This window comes from Poecile atricapillus, chromosome 3 (genome assembly GCF_030490865.1).
Source record: "Poecile atricapillus isolate bPoeAtr1 chromosome 3, bPoeAtr1.hap1, whole genome shotgun sequence".
Lineage (NCBI taxonomy): Eukaryota > Metazoa > Chordata > Aves > Passeriformes > Paridae > Poecile > Poecile atricapillus.
Genome location: NC_081251.1, coordinates 115,884,314 through 115,901,936, shown reverse-complemented (window position 1 = coordinate 115,901,936; position 17,623 = coordinate 115,884,314). Strand labels below are relative to the sequence as shown.

The window sequence follows — 17,623 nt, the reverse complement described above, 5'->3', positions numbered from 1 at the left end:
AGTGGGAGTTCAACTTTGCTGGTTTTTAGGATTCTAAAATCTCCTTTTTCATACAAAACACACAGGGACTTCCCTCAATTCCTGTGGTTTTTGAGTGACAGCAGGATCTTGGAAGCGTTCTGCCGGGATACACAGAACTCCTGCTCCTTGAGACTGAGCGTGACGGGGAGAATCCGTGGGATGTTTGATTTGTAGCATGATCCCATGCCAAAATTTCTTAGGGAGAACAAGAGATAAGCAGAGCTCGGTGCTGACACACAGAGCCAGGCCTGCTCTGTGCTTCCCATCAGGATTTTCTCTGGAATTTGCGTGTTTAGCCCACGCTGAAAGCTCTGTCCCTGCTTTGGGGATGATCCGGAGGTTTACTCGGCTCCTGAGGAAAGGCTTTTGGGAGCTCTCTCTGCAGTGCCGTGGTTGATACCCAGGGTTGGATTCCTCTGGATTAAAGGGATGAGCAGGGCCACCGTCAGGGCTGCTCTTTCTGAAGTCTGCAGCATCCTCTGGTGGAGCCGTAAGGAAGGGATATCCATCCATGGAAAACACAGGAGGATGTTTCCCTGGGGGGCTCTAAAATGTCCCCCAGCTTTGCTGGGAAGAGCCAAAATCGCCAACGCCCACTGTGCTCCAGGGGGAAGGAACCTGGGATCTGGGGACATTCCCAACCCTTGCTTTGCTGGAGATGTCCTGGCTGACCTCAAACACAAACACCCGACGGATCAGGAGCAGAACCTGCCTGGCAGAGCCGACTCCCAGTTTTTCCCCCTTTTCCTGGTTTTAGTCACCAAGATCAATCAAAGCCCCAGGTATTCCTCCACTCCCAACCAAGGGGAAGTGCTCAGATAAAATCTGAGTTCCCAGGCTCCGATTCTTCCCTGGATTTTGTTGTTTTGGCTTAACAGGTTGTTTTATTTCGCCATCCTGGCGCCTGGAATGCTTCACCCACCGCAGGATACCCGGGATTGGCATTTCCCACAGCTGCCTCCCACATGTTTCATCCCTCCTGTTGAAGTTCCGAAATTAAGGATTGGGAAAGAGCAGCTATGATGCTCTTCCTTCTCCCTCCCCACAGGAGAGACATGGAGAATTCCAGGGGCTCTAGGGAGCCCCTGAAGTGCATCCGAGCACCCGGAACATTTGGAGAATCAAGTGGATCTCCTGAGAAACAAAACTGGTGGCAAAGAGCAGAGTGAAATTCAGCCTTGGGAAAATCCCTCCTGGGACGGACACACGGACACAGCCCAGCAGTGTACCCAGAAATTCCCTCCATCCTCGTAGAATCCAGAGGGAATTAGCTGGGAGCTGCCCAGGTCCTCTGGGCGAGAGCTGCCGAGTTTCGCGATAAAGGAAAAGCAAACACGGATCCCTCGTGCGAAGATGCAGGAATATTATCCTGACATTTTCCACACGCCTCGCTCGCACTGCCGCTCGTTCTTCCCGCTCCGAGAGCTGTGTCTGGACAATAGAAACATTCCCTGGCTACAAACGAAATAATCAGGATTGAAAACGTGGCTAACGCAGATGTCTGCCTTTCCCGATTTTTTGGTTTTTTTTTTTTAATGGAGGAACTTATTTTACATTTCCTCAGGGAATTACAGTCATCCAACATTTTCACAAGCTGTTAAAATGTGAAGATTAAAACATACATTTAAGTGAGGGGAAAAAATAATGCTTCAAAGGAGGAATTCATCTCGGAAAAAAAGATTGGAAGTGCTCGGCAGCCCACTTTTAAATGATTTTATGTGATAAAAGACAGGAACGTGAGATCACCAGCGGGAAGAAACAGGGAGACCCTGCGCTTCTCCGAATCCCAGATTTACCCCGCTAAAGTTCACAGCTTTGTACTGTTTTTTATGAACACCTCCCTTAACTCTGGCACTGATCTCCCAGGATCCCCAGTGGATATCCCGGGATCCTCACGGATATCCCGGGATCCACACCGGGAGAGCCCGAGGAGCTGCCCCAGCGAAGCGGGCTGCATTTCAAGCACCTGAGGACGCGCATCACCGAGGTCATTTCACCTGATAAAACCCGGCTTTTTAAAAGCGCGGAAACAAACTGTTCCCAGATCGTTTCGGGAGCGCTTTTTTTGCGGATTCGGGCCGATTTAAGGCGGGATTGGGGGTTTTTGAGGGTTTTTTCCCCGGTTTGTGGGAACGCCCTGCCCGCACTCAAGATGGCGGCGGCGCTGAGGCGCTGAGGCCGCGGCCGCCATGGCGGGAACCAGCGGCGGGGTAAGGGCGGCCCGGGGCCGGGAGGGACCCTCGGGATACAGCCCGGGAACGCCGGGAATCAGCCCCGGGAACGCCGGGAATCATTCCCGGCAGCGATCCCGGCCGCTCCCGCCCGGCGGGAAGCGATTCCGGGCTGCTGCCGGCAGCGGGAGCGCGCAGGTGACTCCCCCTGACGTCCCGGCGCTTTATGGCAAAGCTGGGATAAACATTCCCTATCCCCGCTTTCCTTGCAGCTCTTCCCAGGTATCCGGCTCCAAATCCCGTGGCTGCACTCAAAATGCAGGAGAGGATGGCGGCTGTGCCGGTGGCACAAGGAGCGAAGCGGAACATTGCCAGAGGATGGTGAGGGCTGCTCCTGAGGCAGCCTGGAATTCCTCGGGGGAGGAGCCTTCCCTGCGCTGTCCCGAAGGTAAAGTCCTTAGGGAGAGAGACAAGTGCTCGGCATTTAAAAAATAATAAAGAAAACCACCCCAAACTTTAGGACTTTTGGAGGAATTTGGCCAGGGTTTTACTGGAGGGAGAATGGAAATTCTCTGGAGTGTAAACAGGTTTTTTTCATAGAGCGCAAATAGAGATTTTTCTGGAGCATCAGTGGGGATTTTCCTGGGAGAGTTTTCTGGTGTGCAAACTGAGTTTTTTTCTGGAGCATCAGTGGGGATTTTCCAGGAGGGTAAACGTTGATTGGGGGTGGTAAATGGAGATTTGATTCTGGGTGATGAATAGGGATGCTCTGGAGCAGAAATGGAGATTTTCAGGTGGATAAACCAGAAATTTTTCCAACAGGTAAATGGAGGTTATAAAAATATACAAATATAAATATTTTCTCGGAGGTTTGGGCTGCTGTTGGGCTTTATTTTTTAAAGGAATTGTACCAATTCCAGCTGCACCGATTCCAATTCCTCATCAGGAATTCCATACTTGAAATATGGATTGAGTTTTGCACCAGTTCTGATGCAGTTTTGACACTTATGATGATGAAGTGTCTTCTCAAATAATCTCTTGGATTAATTATGCTTCCTGCAAATCTTGCACACCTGTGCACGTTTTTGAAGTATTTATTCCCAAATTGCCAGGGAAAAATCTGGAAAGGAGTTACAAACAAAGCCATAAAATGGGGAGGAAATGGGTTTTCGGTTAAACCCTTGGAGGGAGTGTTTTGGAGACTTAAGCATTCGGCAGCACTTTGGAAAACTAAAGATCAGCTTCCGAACGGGAACGGAAAATAGAAATCCCGTTGGGTTTTTTTCCTGAAGGAAAACATGGTGGGAATTGATGGATTTGTGGAAAGATGCTTCAGTTGCTGGTGGGGGGTGGTGTTAATCCAGAAGCAGCTGAACTCAGAGATGATCCTGGAATTTATCTCTCCCATCGGGCTCCATGTCAGGTCCTTGTGTCAGAGGAGCTCCCGCGGGAGCGCGGATCGGGATCTTATCGCAGGCGGGAATCTGGCGAAGGAGCGGCAGGGAATTAGCAGGTGCTGCTCTCATTGATTTCTCTAAGCACTGCACACAGCCCGGGATTTCCTGCTGGAAACCACGGGGGCAGCAGAAGGGCTGGAAGCTCCTGTAGATTTTGGAGCTGAACCTCTGGATCTGCATGGCTGCCGGTGGGCCGGGGTTTTGTGTCTCCAGGTGGGAATAGCTGGCAGGTGCTGGGTCGGGAGCGTTGCGGAGATCCCTGCTGGCCGTGGGAATTGCCCAGTAGGAATGCGGATGTGAGCGATCCTTTTCCGACAGAATACAGGCAACGCTCTTGTGTCGGTGTTCCTTCAATTTCCTGCTCCTGGGAGATGGTTTGGTTCAGGTGCTGGTGGTCCATCCAAGCTTGGAGGTCTTTTCCAACCCCAGCGGTTCTACAATTCCACCCCTGCAGGGTGAGCAAGGAATGGGGGCGTGGAATTCCGCTGGGCTTTCCCTGAATGGAAGGATAAGAAAAATCATTCCAGCGTTTCTCTGTTTTCTTCTGGCAGGATGGAGAAGAGGAAAATCCTGATGAAGTCCAAGGTTGCTGCTCCCAACCTCCTGAGGGCTCTGCATTCCCTGTACCGGCTCGGGCACCTCTGCGACGTGACGGTCCTCACCCAGCACCTGGGAATTCAGGAGGAATTCCTGGCTCACAAAGCCGTCCTGGCAGCTTCCAGCAACTACTTCAGGGGGCTTTTCCTGCACCAGGAGACGCTGGACACCCAGAAGTGCACGGTGACCCTGCAGGACATCTACACCGAGGAGTTCACCTCCTTCCTGGAGTTCGTCTACACGGCAGAGGTGGAGATCGAGGCGGGAAAGCTCCAGCGGATGAAGGAAATAGCGGAAAGGCTGGAATGCAAGGATTTGCTGGACATCTGTGAAGAAGTGAAGGCAGAGGGCAGGAAGGGCTTGGATTTGAGCCTCCGCCTGAAAGGGCGGAGGGGTGAGAACGGGGGATCGCAGTGGCCTGGCATCCAGCAAGAGGAGAACCCCAGGAACTCCGCCCAGGTCGTGGCAATTCCCATGCAGAGGAAACTTTGGGATAGGCAGAAGCATCAGGAGCTGCTGCCGGAGCTCATGGGAGGCCAGGCGGGAGGCCTGGAGCGGGAGGCCGCAGCTTTCCCAGCCCCCAAATCCAGGCCGGCAAAGCCGCCCAAGTGCAACGAGCCTCGTTCCCCATCGGGACTGGGTGTGGCCATCAGCAGCCTGGAACACCAGGATGGCCGTTCCCTGGGCGAGGGGCAGGAGCGGAAGCGGGAATGCCAGGCGTGTCCCTACTGTGACGAGGCCATCGGCTCCGAGCGCGGCCGGACGCGCGGCGGGGACGGGCCCTACCGGGGCTTCGCCCACGGGGCCGCCTGCACCTCCCACCTCAGGTACGGAACTCCCGGGAATGCGCTGCCCAGGGATCCCGGGATAAAGCATTCCTGGAGTCCTCCCTGCCTTCGTTCCGGGATTCCTTGGATCTGACTCGGAGCGGGTTGAAATGGGAATTTTTCTCTTGGCCGCGCGGTGTGGATGACTGGATTGGGGTCTCCCAGATGGGGAATTCAGGGAATTTCCTGTTGGATTGTGCAACTGGAATTCTTTGTAATCCCCAGATTTGGGGTTATAAATAGGAATTTTGTGTCTCTCTCTGAGCATTTAATCCCTGTTTCCTTTGGTTTAAATCCGTAATTTCACGGCCTGGGAAGAAAAGTCCATCCTACATTCCTGCTGAGGTGAAAAATGCAGACCTTAATGAACAGAGGCATTTTAATTGTCCTCAATTATCCAGTCCAACTCTTCCCAAACTCCCCCTAATTTGAAGGAACGGACTCTTCCCCCAAGGCCTGAGTTGAAACAAACAGTGAATGAGTTTCAGATAAATTTAATTGAAGCTGTGCTCTGTTTTTAACAGGAAAATCCACGAGTCTGGGCAAGAGAGGAAACTCCTGCCTGTCTACTGGATGGTGGTTCCACCTCCACACGGCCCAAACCCCACAGGCCGTGGCAGAGATCCCGACGGAGAGACTCGGGATGGGACACCGGAAACCTCGGGGCGTGAGGAAGACCCCGGGAATTCCTCTGTTGCTGAAGCAGAAAGGAGCAAGGAGCAAGAGGAATCCCAGGAAGCTGAAGGAGGGAATGAGGATGAAGGTGGAATGAGTGTGAAGGGCGAGGAGCAGGGAGAATACGACGCGGGATACTCGGAAGTTGAAGGAAGCAGAGCCAACGAGGAATGTCACGAGGAGGAGGAGCAGGAGGAGGAGGAAGCCTCAACAGAGAAGGACAGCAGAGAACCCGAAGCGGGGTTCAAGCTAAAGAAGGCCGGTAAAAGCGTGGCCAGCAAGAAATCCGTGTGTGTGATCCAGTGTGACAAGTGCCAGGAGCAGTTTGTTTCGCGGAAGCAGTACGTGGATCACTGCCGGGACGCGCACCAGAGCCTGCCCGGCAAGGCCTACCGCTGCGAGCTGTGCGGCAAGGCCTTCGCCAGCTCCACCAGCTGCAAGGAGCACCGCGCCTGCGTGCACAGCGAGGAGAGGAGGTTCTCCTGCGGCCTCTGCCAGGCCACCTTCAAGAGGAAGCGGGATGTGAGGAGCCATTCCGTGCGGAAGCACGAGGGCAGGGCCAAGCGGCCGCTGTGCTCCGTGTGCGGCAAGATGCTGAGCTCCCGCACGGCGCTGGTGCTGCACATGCGGACGCACACCGGCGAGAAGCCCTACGAGTGCGCCGTGTGCCGCTCCAGGTTTGCTCAGCCGTCCCAGCTCAAGATCCATACCAGGTCAGACTCCAGCCGCGCCCCTTGCTTGCCCCTTAGAGCGGGAACGCCGGGATGTCGGGTTCCGTGGGATCCGTGATGAATCCCCCTTTAGGCGAAGGCTTTGGCTCCGTGCCGCGTTTCCCGCGGTCGGGGTTTCGACACGGATGCCCTGTCCAAACTTGTGAGGAATGTCCGTCATTCGGGACAGGCTCTAAAATCCCACGCCAGCCCTCGGTGACGAGGAGTGAGTCAGGGATCCCGGATCAGCGGGTCCTGGAGCAAGGGATCGCCATGGGATTTCATCTCCGCGCGCAGCTCCAGATCCACGCCGCTCGGCTGGAGCCTGATGGGAGGAGCTGCTCCCTGCTGGTGGCGTCTGCGTGGATGTGTCCTCTCCCAGGAGAGGATGAATCATCCCGTGGAATTCCCCCTCTTTGGAGCAAGAGTGATGACAATCCTTTGTCCTGACGGCTCAGAATCAGGAATGATTTTGGATGTCGTCCTGTTTGGGTTGGAATAAGTTAAGACCAAACATTGAGGCTCAGATTTTTCTGATTCTCTGTCACTTTCTGTCATTTCACTTTCTTTCCCCTTTCCCATGCTCTGAGCTGCCTGAGGGGGGGAAAAAAAAAGTGGATTTTGTAGGGCTTAAAAGTGAGGAATAGGTAAATTTTAAGTGGGGATTTTAAAAGGTAAATTTAAATAGGGGAATTTTAAATTTTAAAAGGCAAGTTTTAAATTTTAAAAGGCAAATTTAAAACAGGAATTTTTAAATTTTAAATAGGGATTTTAAATTTTAAAAGGTGAGTTTTAAATTTTAAAAGGTAAATTTTAAATGGGAATTTTACTCCTGGAGACACTCTGTTTTTTGAGGGAGCAGAGTTTCCTTCTCCCGCTACATTTCAAACCCAAACGTGGTTTCAAACCCAGCATTTTAGGGATCAAGACCTAATTAATCCCTAATCACCGGTGTTTTGTCTCCATTAGATCCCACACTGGGGAGAAGCCCTACATTTGTGAGGACTGCGGCGCTTCCTTTGCCGACAGAGGAAAACTCACCGGCCACAAAAGGACACACACAGGTGGGAATTAAATATTCCAGGCGGTTTTCCCCTCCCTTTCCTGTTTTATTGCTGAGATATGAAATAAATGCTCCCTTTTTTGGAACTCCTGGTAGAGTATCCAAGTACCAGGAAGGAATTCATAGGGATAGAAGGACTTGTAGCCTGGAGAAGAGGAGGGACTTTGCTGCTTTCTGCAATTCCCTGACAGGAGCCGGGGGGGATTTGGGCTCTGCTCCCAAGGACCGAGGGATAGGATGAGAGGAACGTCCTTAAGTGGTGCCAGGGGAGGATATCGGGAAGGAATCCCTCATGGAAAGGGTTCTCAGGGTTGGAATGGGATGGAGTCCCCACGCCTGGGTGTGCCCGGGGACGCTGCCGGGGCGGGGATCGGGCACAGGTCGGACTCGATGACCTCAGAGCCCTTTCCCAGCCTGGGCTCTGGGATTTGCAGGCTGACTCCTACGGACAGAATCCCCCTGTGAGAATTCCCAGTCTCTCTTCCCTCAGGAGAGCGGCTCTTCGGCTGCGACGTGTGCGGGAAGCACTTTGCCACCAACGAGTACCTCAAGTGCCACAAGCGCTGCCACCTGGGAGCCAAACCCTACAGCTGCCAGGTGTGCGGGAAAACCTTCGGCCTCAGAGCCTCCCTGGCCCAGCACAGCAATGTCCACGCAGGTAATTCCCAGCCTGGAAAAGGGATTCTGCCTTGGTGCTGCTTCCCGCTGCGGGTGGGATCCCAGAACCACCGAGGTTGGGAAAGGGCTCCGAGGACGTCAGGTCTGAGCTGTGTCCCCAGCTCGTCACCGAGTGCCACATCCAGGCATTCCTTGGATTCCAAGGAGGGGAATTCCATGGGGAAGCGGGGCTCATCCTGACCCTGGCTCACGGGAGCCGTTCGCGGTGCCCTGAAAGGCCCGGATTGTGCGGCTGAAGGAATCTGGGGGTGGAGGATGGCCGCGGCCTTGGCGGGCATTGGGGAATATTTCCCACGGAATGGTTGGGATTGGGAGGCGCCTCAGGGCTCATCCCATCCCACCCCCTGGCACGGACAGCTCCTGCCTCTCCCAGCCGGCTCTGAGCCTCGGAGGAGCCGCTCCTAACGGGCTGGTTGTTCCCAGAGAGGCGTCCCTATTTCTGCGAGCAGTGCGGCAAGGCCTTCACGCAGCCGGGAGCTCTGCGGCGCCACCAGCGCATCCACACCGGAGAGAAGCCCTACAAGTGCCGGGCCTGCGACAGGACCTTCACCGACATGTCCACCCTGCGCCGGCACGCGGCGGTACGGCATCCCCCTGGAGCTTCCTGCTCCTCCCTGCCGGCATTCCCCATCCCAGCGGCAATTCCCATCCCCCCGGAGCTTCCTGCTCCTCCCTGCCGTCACTCCCCATCCCAGCGGCAATTCCCATCCCACCGGAGCTTCCCGCTTCTCCCTGCCGGCATTCCCCATCCCAGCGGCAATTCCCATCCCCCCGGAGCTTCCTGCTCCTCCCTGCCGGCATTCCCCATCCCAGTGGCAATTCCCAGCCCTCGGGAGCTTCGGGGCAGGGCGCGGAGCCGCCGCTTTGACGCCTATTCCTGAAGTTTGTGGGGTTTTTCCTCCTTCCTGCCAATCCAGTCCATTCCCAGTGGCCATCCCTGGAAGTGACGGCACGTCCGCTCCCAGATCTTTTCCTAAAAGACTCCGTGGGAAGGTGTGAGGAAGGGCTCGGGATTTGGGGTTGTTTTTTAGGGATGAACAGCAGAGTCCCCGCTGCTTTAACCCTCACCACGGCCCCGTGCCGCAGGAATTCACACATTCCCAGCTCAGGAAAACGCTGAGCTCGGCGCTTCCCAGACACCTCCAGGTCCTGGAAGTGACAGCAAAGACAGAACTGGAGGTTCCCTTCCAGCTCCCAAGTCAGACTTTTGCCGAAATTCCAGCTGGCTTCTGGAATTCACGGAATTCTCTGTGGCAGCAGAGCCAGAAATCTGGCACGGAGCTGGCAAAAGAGTTTGTGTTTGAGTTGAGACCTGGAGCGCAGGATCCTGGCGCTGTCCCAAAATTGTTGGGTTTAGCTCAGGATGAAGTCAAATATTTGGCAGATAAAGATCAGCTCTAACCCTTTTCCTGCCCCGCTCCCTTTTTCCCTCCCAGATCCACGACCGCAACGCTCACTGGAGGAGCTTCTTGATCGACCTCACACAGAAGAAACACCACAACTGGTCCAAGATCCAGACTCTGGCGGAGGCGCAGCCAGGACGGGATCCCACGCCGGCAATTTGCTCTCTGGGCCACGGGCAGCTTCACAGAGCACCGAGGGCCAAAGCAGCAGCAGCAGCAGCAGCAGCAGGCGGCGTGAGCCCGGGGCCTGGGGACAGTGGCGGCGCTGAGCCCTCCCTTTTGTACTTATAAACTCCTTTTTAGCCCCAAAACGGGCGCTCCGAGGTGGGAATTCTCCTTTGGGGTGCAGGGAGCCGTTCCCAGAGGGCGGTGTGACCTCGGGCAGCGTTACGGGTGCTGAAGGGGTAATTTATCCTCCTCAGGAGGGTTTTTATTCCAGTGAACCTTTGCAGCCGTCCGGAGGTTTGTGTTTTCCCCCGAAGCTGTGGGAGCATCCCATTGGGAATGGGCGGGGCGGGGTGTGTGTTTACAGGCCGCTGCAAATCACCAGTTCCTCCTTTAATAAAGCTGTCAGTGCTCGGCCCTCCTTCATTCTCCCGGGATTCCCTGGCAAAATCGCCGGGATTTGGGAATGCCGGGGCGGGGGCGGGAGAAGGCCGCGTTGCCGAGCAACGCCCGGCGCGTTTCGTGGCGTCACTTCCGGCGCGCCGCCGCCCGGGCCGGGGTCGTGGCGCGTCAGCGCTTCCGGCCGCGCCCGGGGCTGAGCGGGAGCAGCGGCCGGGAACGGAGCGAGGACGGAGCGGGAACGGAGCGAGGACGGAACGGGAACCGAGCGGGAACGTAACGGAAACCCAGCGGGAACCGAGCGGGAACCCAGCGGGAACCGTGAGTGCGGGAGCCACGCCGGGCTGGCCCCCACCCGCCTCTTTCCCCCTCATTCCTCCGCCTCTTTTTCCCCTTTTCCCCCCCTTTTTTCCCCTCCCTTTTCTTCTCCTCCCCTTCCCCTCCCCGTTGTCCCCGTTCCTCTCCCGTTTTCTCCCCCCGTCTTTCCCCGCGGCAGCATTCCCGGGGATCCAGGGGGTTGGAAGTGGGCGCTGTGGGGCTCCAGCAGCAGCCGCCGGGGAATCCTCTCCCCATTCCCCTCGGGCTGGGGCTTTTCGCCTCTTCCCAGGCGGCTGTGCCTCTGGAAGGGGCGGCATTCCTGGGAAACGGCCGGGATGGGAACTGGAGTTTGTGCAGCAGCACGAGGGGGAGCTAAGAGAAATTGGTTTTCTCGGGGTAAAAGATGTTTTTGGTGTGGCTTATGGAGCATTGGGTGAGACACGGCGGAATTCCCGGGACACGGAAAGAAATCCCTGGGGCTCCGGTGGGAACAGGCTGGGGCTCAGCAGAGCAGCTTTAAATCCACAGAAACCTGGTTTGTTCTGGGGTCGGACCTTTGGGAACGGCGCCCCAAAACTTCCGCCCCTTTACAAACCCGGGAGCAGCTTCCGACATTCCCGGGAAATGGGAGGCTGGAAAAGGGCCTTGGGAATGAGCAGGCCCCGAGTCCTTCCGGAGGAGCTGCCACCATCCGTGGGGTTTTCGGTGTGTGGACACGGTTATCCGTCAGGGAAGAGCCTGGGATCGTACGGGGGAAGCGTTTCCAGGCGGTTCCTTTAGGGTTGCCCCGTTACCTTGTGCTTAGTCTTGCCTTCCTTTCATTGCCTGCTGCCTCATTCCTTAATTCCAGGTGCCTTCACTGGGATCCAGCTCTGCTCCATCCCTGTCCCAGCGTTTCCTGGCAAGTCAGGCCTGGCATTTAAGCTCTCGTGGGCTTCCGGCTCGGTGGCCGCGCCGAGGAGCCGGAGATGGCTCCGAGGTGGGCGTGAAGGACCTGGGAGCTCCTCGGATCCCCACGGAGCCGCGGCGGCGTTCCCGGGAAGATGGAGAGCAATCCGGTGCTGCTGGAATCCAAGTCGTCCCCGCTGAACCTCCTGCACGAGATGCAGCAGCTGCGGCTGCTGGGCCACCTGTGCGACGTGACGGTCAGCGTGGAGTACCAGGGCGTGCGCGCCGAGTTCCCGGCGCACAAGGCCGTGCTGGCCGCCACCAGCAAGTTCTTCAAGGAGGTGTTCCTCAACGAGAAGGCGGCCGACGGCCCCCGCAGCAACGTCTTCCTCAACGAGGTGCAGGTGGCCGACTTCGCCTCCTTCCTGGAGTTCGTCTACACGGCGCGCGTGGAGGTGGAGGAGGACAGGGTGCAGCGCATGCTGGAGATCGCCGAGAAGCTCAAGTGCCTGGACCTCTCCGAGACCTGCTTCCAGCTGAAGAGGCAGATGCTGGAGTCCGTGCTGCTGGAGCTGCAGAGCTTCTCGGAGTCGCAGGGCCCCGAGGGGGAGAGCGCGGCCGAGGCCAAGCGGGAGCCCCCGGAGCCGCCGGCGGCCGAGGGGCCGGCCGCCAAAGCCAAGGAGAAGGCGGACAGGAAGAAGGAAGCGCTGAAGGCTCCGTACGCCAAGATCCGCAGGGCGAGCGGGCGGCTGGCCGGCAGGAAGGTGTTCGTGGAGATCCCCAAGAAGAAATACACGCGCAGGCTGCGGGAGCAGCAGCGCGACGCCGCCGCCGAGCGGGAAGAGCCGCCCCAGGGCGAGGAGGGGCAGTGCAAGCAGGAGGAGAGCTCCGGGGAAACCGAGGCCGCCCGCCCGGAAAACCCGGCGGAAAGCGGCGAGGGGGACAGGAAGAAGCAGCGCGGCGGCACCGGCGGCGGCGGGGGCTTCAAGTGCGGCACGTGCCAGAAGGAGTTCCTGTACGAGAAGAGCTTCCTGAAGCACGTGCAGCAGAGCCACGGGGCGGCGGCGGCGCCCGAGTTCCGCTGCGAGACGTGCGCCCAGACCTTCGCCAACCGCTGCAACCTGCGCAGCCACCAGCGGCACGTGCACAGCAGCGAGCGCCGCTTCCCCTGCGAGCTGTGCGCCAAGCGCTTCAAGCGCGGCAAGGACGTGCGGCGCCACGTGCTGCAGGTGCACGAGGGCGGCGCCGAGCGGCACCAGTGCCAGCAGTGCGGCAAGGCGCTCAGCTCCAGGACCGCCCTGCGCCTGCACGAGAGGACGCACACCGGGCACAAGCCCTACGGCTGCCCCGAGTGCCAGGCCAAGTTCTCGCAGCCTTCCGCCCTCAAAACGCACATGAGGTAAAGGAGAGGCGCCGGCCTGGGCGTGGGGCTGCACAAATCCCTGGTTTCATGTGGGGTACGGCCTTCAGGGTCTCCCAAATCCCTGGTTTCTCTTTCAGGGCCTCCCAAATCCCTGTTTCCATGTGGGGTCCAGTTCTTGTGGCTGCCCAAATCCCTGTTTTCATGTGGGATTCAGCCTTCAGGGTCTCCTGAATTCCTGGGTTCTCTTTCAGGGCCTCCCAAATCCCTGGTTTCATGTGGGGTCTGGTCCTTGTGGCTGCCCAAATCCCTGTTTTCATGTGGGATTCAGCCTTCAGGGTCTCCCAAATCCCTGGTTTCTCTTTCAGGGCCTCCCAAATTCCTGTTTTCATGTGGGGTCTGGCCCTGAGGGCCTCCCAAATCCCTTTTTCTCTTCAGATACTGGGTTCAGCCCTCAGGGCCTCCCAAATCCCTGTTTCCATGTTGGGTACGGCTTTCAGGGTCTCCTAAATCCCTGTTTTCTCTTTCAGGGCCTCCCAAATCCCTGCTTCCATGTGGGATTCAGCCCCCAGGGCTTCCCAAATCCCTCTTTTCTCCTGATGTGGAGGTTCAGCCCTCAGGGCCTCCCAAATCAGTTTTTATATGGGGGTTCAGCCCTCAGGGCTGCCCAAATCCCTGTTTCCATGTGGAGATTCAGCCTTTAAAGCCTCTCAGATCCCTGTTTTCTCTTTCAGGGCCCCTCAAATCCCTGTTTTCTCTTTCAGGGCCCCTCAAATCCCAGTTTTCTCTTTCAGGTCCCCCCCAAATCCCAGTTTTCACGTGGGCAGAGGAGGGGTGGCGCGTCCCCCATGACGCCCGCACGGAGCTGCTGGGTTTTTATCTGTCCCAGGATGTTTTTATGAGGGAAAAATATCAACCCTGAGGGACTTGAACCTGATTTTGGCAGTATTTTATCTACTCAGGGCCTTCTGATAAGGGAAAGATCATCCCTGAGGGGTTTTAACCTGAATTTATCCATTTGATCTTTCTGAGGGAATTTTTATCAGGGAAAAAAATCATCTCTGAGGGGGTTAACATGATTTTATCCTTAATTTTATCTGTCTTGGGCCAGAGACATTTTTATGAGGGGGAAAAAAAATCCTCTCTGAGGGGTTAAACCTGTTTTTTGTTTTTGTTTTTTTTCCTGTTCCCAGAGGCCTTTCAGGAATTTTGGACTTTGGGAACTCAATGCTGCCTTGGTTTGGGTGAGGTGGCCGCCGGTGGTGGGAATTCCTCATCCTTTGGGATCTGTTTTTCCAGGTGGATGTGCCTCTCCAGGAAAAGCAGCCATCCCTGAGAAGCTTTCCCTCAGATCCCAAAGGATTGGGCAGCCAGGGAATGGGGGAAAGGTTCTCCCTGGAGTTTGAAGATCCCTTTTTCCTTGCAGGATCCACACGGGGGAGAAGCCCTTTGTGTGCGATGAGTGCGGGGCGCGCTTCACCCAGAACCACATGCTCATCTACCACCGGCGCTGCCACACAGGTGAGCCCGGAAAAGGGGGAAAATCCAACCCCAGACGTTCCAGGGAAACCGCTGCCCTCAGGAAATGCTGCTCTTCATCTGTGTTTTTAGGGCTAAAATGAGATCCTGTCGTCTCCTCGGTGGCATTTGCCTGAGGAAGGTTCCCCAGTGGTTTTGAGCTGAGGGAGGGTTGGGTTAAATTGGATTTTTTGGGGGAGAAACCCCTTCCTGTGGGAGTGGTGAGGTGGTGGAATGGTCTTGCCAAAGAAGCTGTGGATTCCCCATCCCTGGAAGTGTTCCAGGCCAGGTTGGGAGTGGCCAGTGGGACAGGGGAAGGTGTCCCTGCCCATGGAGCGCTTTGGAACCGGCTGACCTTGAAAAGACCCCACAGTGAGGACACACCCTGGAATTTTCTGGGATTTTTTAGGAGCATTCCCAAAGCTCTGCTGGTTTCATCCTCCTTTCCCCCTACCTTTTTTTTTTTTTTTTTTTTTAGGGGAAAGGCCTTTCATGTGTGAGACCTGTGGGAAGAGCTTTGCCTCCAAGGAATACTTGAAACACCACAACCGGATCCACACAGGCTCCAAGCCCTTCAAGTGTGAGGTTTGCTTCCGGACCTTTGCCCAGCGGAATTCCCTCTACCAGCACATCAAGGTCCACACAGGTAGGCTGTGCCCCTTTTCTTGGACACACAAACCCCTCAGCACTCCAATATTCCAGCGAGGAATTCTCAGCCAGGCTTTCCCCCGCTGGCACCGCTCCACGTGTCGTGTTCTCCCCTTCTCCCACTGGTCCCAAGGGACAGCGTTCCCTGGGATGCTTCCACAGGCTGTGGAGGTACCTCGGTGACCTGCCAGGATCGTGGGTGACCCAGGGTTTAACTCCCGAGGTTTATCCAGGGAAGGGGGAAAACGGGATCAGTTTCCTCCCAGCGGGGAGTTTGCGGTGTGTTGGGAGCGATCCCGGGGTTGGCAGCGGCAGGACAATGAATAAGGGGGAGGAATGTTTGGATTCTGGGCAGGACTCGGGTCTCCAGTGGAAAAATCCCTGGGAAGTCCATGGCAAAAGGCAGCAGGGCTTTGTGGGGCTGGGAGGATGGAGAGTGCAGGACGTTTTCCCTGGGCCGGCGTTCCCAGCCCGTGTCCCGTGGCGCATTCCCAGGGGAGCGGCCGTACTGCTGCGACCAGTGCGGGAAGCAGTTCACGCAGCTGAACGCGCTGCAGCGGCACCACCGCATCCACACCGGCGAGAAACCCTTCATGTGCAACGCCTGCGGCAGGACCTTCACCGACAAATCCACGCTGCGCCGCCACACCTCGGTACCGCCAGGGACAGCGGGAGGGAGCCGGGTTTCATCCTCCTTTCCCCACCCTTTGTTTTGGGGAGGTTGGGAAGGCTCTGCCGCGGTTTGGCCGGGGAATCTGCGGGTGCTGGATCCCTGGAATTGCTCAGAGGGAGCTTGGACATGGAGCAGCAGGGAGAGGGGAGGTGTCCCTGCCCGTGGCGCTGTCCTTCCAACCCAACCCATTCCACAGCTCCAAAAACCTTCCCTACCGATCCAAACTCTTCCCAGGCACCTCATCCCCAGCCTGCTCTCTCTCTTCTGGTTATCCCTTTGCAGATCCACGATAAGAACACCCCCTGGAAATCCTTCCTCGTCATCGTGGAAGGAGCCGCCAAGAACGACGAGGGGCACAAAACGGAGCTTCCCGACGAGGAATACGAGGTGTCCCCCAAAATCCCAGACAAGCTGCTGGCCTTCCCAGAGAACAGCCCCTACCAGAGCCTGGCAGCGGTGCCGGGAAGCGGGAATTCCAGCACGGACCGGAAGGGCTCCGGAGGGCAGGAATCCCTGCTGGGAGAACTCAGCGTGCTGCACGCGCAGACGGACTCCGGGCAGCCCCAGCTCTGTTCAGCCCTGGTGAACATGGAATAATTCGGGATTGCCTCCCGCTCCTTAGGCTGCAGCCCTTGGACAGTCCCGGGCCTGAGGGAGGCCGGTGTTGGGGAGCTGGGAAAGAGCGGATTTCCAGCTTTCCTCTGGACATTCCTTCCCCAGCTCCACACCAGGGAACGTGTGGGAGTGGATTCCCCGGGAATTCAGGTAGCTCGGTGGCGCAGGTGTGTTTTCCAGGGAATTCGATGCCACGTGGACAATCAGGAGAAGCGATGTTTCTCCCTGACATTGGCTGTGTTTTCCCCAGTGGAATTCCATCCAGGAGAAGTCTGGCTGCATTTGCTCTTCAGGAAATGCTGGTTTCTCTCTGCTTTTGCCAAAGATCCCCAAGAGTGGGAGCGGCTTTGGAGTTCCATTCCAGGAGTTTGGAGTCTCTGAGCAGCAAAACAGGGCAGGTGGCAGCCAAGTGCTACTGCCATGGTTTTACAATTCCATGGAAACTGGAGCAGTCTGGCACTTGGATCCTGCCAGTTCTCACCTTCCAGCTGCTCCCATGGAATCGGGCACTTAGGAGGCCTGAACATCTCCTGGAATAAAGTCTGGGAAAAGGAGCTGTGCTGGGAAGGGCTCGGCTCAGAGGCTTTTCCTGCTCCTTTTTAGTGGAATGGGATTTGGGGAGATTTCCCCAGGGCAGGGTAGGAGCCTTGGGGGCGTTTTTTCGGAGCAGCGAGTCCCTGCTGCGGTTTAACGCTCCAAACCTCGGGATGGGCTTCCCAGAGTAAAAACCCGCAGCTTTTCCCGTTCCTTTTCCCACTCCTTTGCCTGTTCCTGTGGTATTCCCCCAGCGATTCCTCAGTGAAGCTGTGAGCAGAACTTTGGGAAAGGGAAGCACAATCCAGCCCGGTGAGACCCAGCAATAAAGAAACCCCCCCCCACCTGTGGCACAGAGCTGTTTTTTGGGATAAAGGGATGGTGGAGGCATTCCCAGGGAATTCTTAAGCTAGAAAAAAAGGGAATTTTTGTACCAGAGGACATTTCCAAGGGGTTATATTTGAGATATTTATTCTTCCTGCTGGAGCTCAGTCATTCCCAATGGAAGGAAGGGGGGGGTTGTAGGAATATTTAAAGGCTGAGCACTCGGATCTGGAGCCGGGGAATGTTTGGTATTCCAGGACCATGCGGAAGTGAGTAACTTGTTTGGGCTGTTCCTATTAAAATACGGAATATGGAGACCTCATCCGGTGACTCGGTCGCGTCCAGTGGGACACTCTGGGATATGGAGAGGCTTGGGAAGTTCACCTGGAGAAGAGGAGGTTCCCTGGAAACCTCAGCAGGAAAAGCGGGAGGGATTCCTCGGCAGGAATCACAGTGACGGGACAAGAGGCAGGGAATGGCTTCCCAGGGACAGAAGGACAATTCAGCTGGGATTTGGGAAGGAATCCATCCCTGGCAGCGTTCCAGGGGCTTGGAGCAAGCTGGGATGGTGGAAGGTGT

The 17,623-nt window shown here is 56.5% G+C and overlaps 2 protein-coding genes across 5 annotated transcripts; both read left to right on the top strand.

Annotated features, from left to right (window-relative positions):
- Positions 1–1,604: 1,604 nt before the first annotated feature.
- Positions 1,605–9,900, top strand: LOC131576952 (GDNF-inducible zinc finger protein 1-like). Of its 2 annotated transcripts, none has more exons than XM_058834119.1 (8): positions 1,605–2,008; positions 2,465–2,640; positions 4,201–5,073; positions 5,598–6,461; positions 7,428–7,522; positions 8,012–8,179; positions 8,623–8,780; positions 9,636–9,900. In XM_058834119.1, exons 3-8 carry the CDS (start codon positions 4,202–4,204, stop codon positions 9,891–9,893), a joined length of 2,415 nt encoding a protein of 804 aa, XP_058690102.1. In that variant the 5' UTR covers positions 1,605–2,008; positions 2,465–2,640; position 4,201; the 3' UTR covers positions 9,894–9,900. The 2 variants fall into 2 exon arrangements, with proteins under 2 accessions (XP_058690102.1, XP_058690101.1); XM_058834118.1 differs by having other exon boundaries at positions 1,605–2,231.
- Positions 9,901–10,096: 196 nt separating this feature from the next.
- On the top strand, positions 10,097–17,621 carry GZF1 (GDNF inducible zinc finger protein 1). 3 transcript variants are annotated; one of them, XR_009277118.1, is made up of 5 exons: positions 10,097–10,442; positions 10,476–10,487; positions 11,335–12,771; positions 14,159–14,253; positions 14,729–14,865. XR_009277118.1 is itself a non-coding variant. In XM_058834120.1 (5 exons), the coding sequence occupies exons 1-5, from the start codon at positions 11,528–11,530 to the stop codon at positions 16,166–16,168; spliced, it is 1,980 nt and encodes a 659-aa protein (XP_058690103.1). In that variant the 5' UTR covers positions 11,388–11,527; the 3' UTR covers positions 16,169–17,621. The 3 variants fall into 3 exon arrangements, 1 of the variants encoding a protein (XP_058690103.1); XM_058834120.1 differs by lacking the exons at positions 10,097–10,442; positions 10,476–10,487 and adding exons at positions 15,394–15,551; positions 15,854–17,621 and having other exon boundaries at positions 11,388–12,771; positions 14,729–14,896; XR_009277117.1 differs by having other exon boundaries at positions 10,097–10,487.
- Positions 17,622–17,623: the final 2 nt, after the last annotated feature.

What these genes read in the sequence shown, in the direction of transcription:
- GZF1 (XM_058834120.1), top strand. Translation starts at nt 11,528, where the DNA reads ATGGAGAGCAATCCGGTGCTGCTGGAATCCAAGTCGTCCCCGCTGAAC. An exon ending in GCACATCAAGGTCCACACAG is followed by an intron (nt 14,897 to 15,393) that starts GTAGGCTGTGCC and finishes GCGCATTCCCAG; the next exon opens with GGGAGCGGCCGTACTGCTGC. An exon ending in CGCTGCGCCGCCACACCTCG is followed by an intron (nt 15,552 to 15,853) that starts GTACCGCCAGGG and finishes ATCCCTTTGCAG; the next exon opens with ATCCACGATAAGAACACCCC.
- LOC131576952 (XM_058834119.1), top strand. Translation starts at nt 4,202, where the DNA reads ATGGAGAAGAGGAAAATCCTGATGAAGTCCAAGGTTGCTGCTCCCAAC. An exon ending in CAGCTCAAGATCCATACCAG is followed by an intron (nt 6,462 to 7,427) that starts GTCAGACTCCAG and finishes TGTCTCCATTAG; the next exon opens with ATCCCACACTGGGGAGAAGC. An exon ending in CCCTGCGCCGGCACGCGGCG is followed by an intron (nt 8,781 to 9,635) that starts GTACGGCATCCC and finishes TTTCCCTCCCAG; the next exon opens with ATCCACGACCGCAACGCTCA.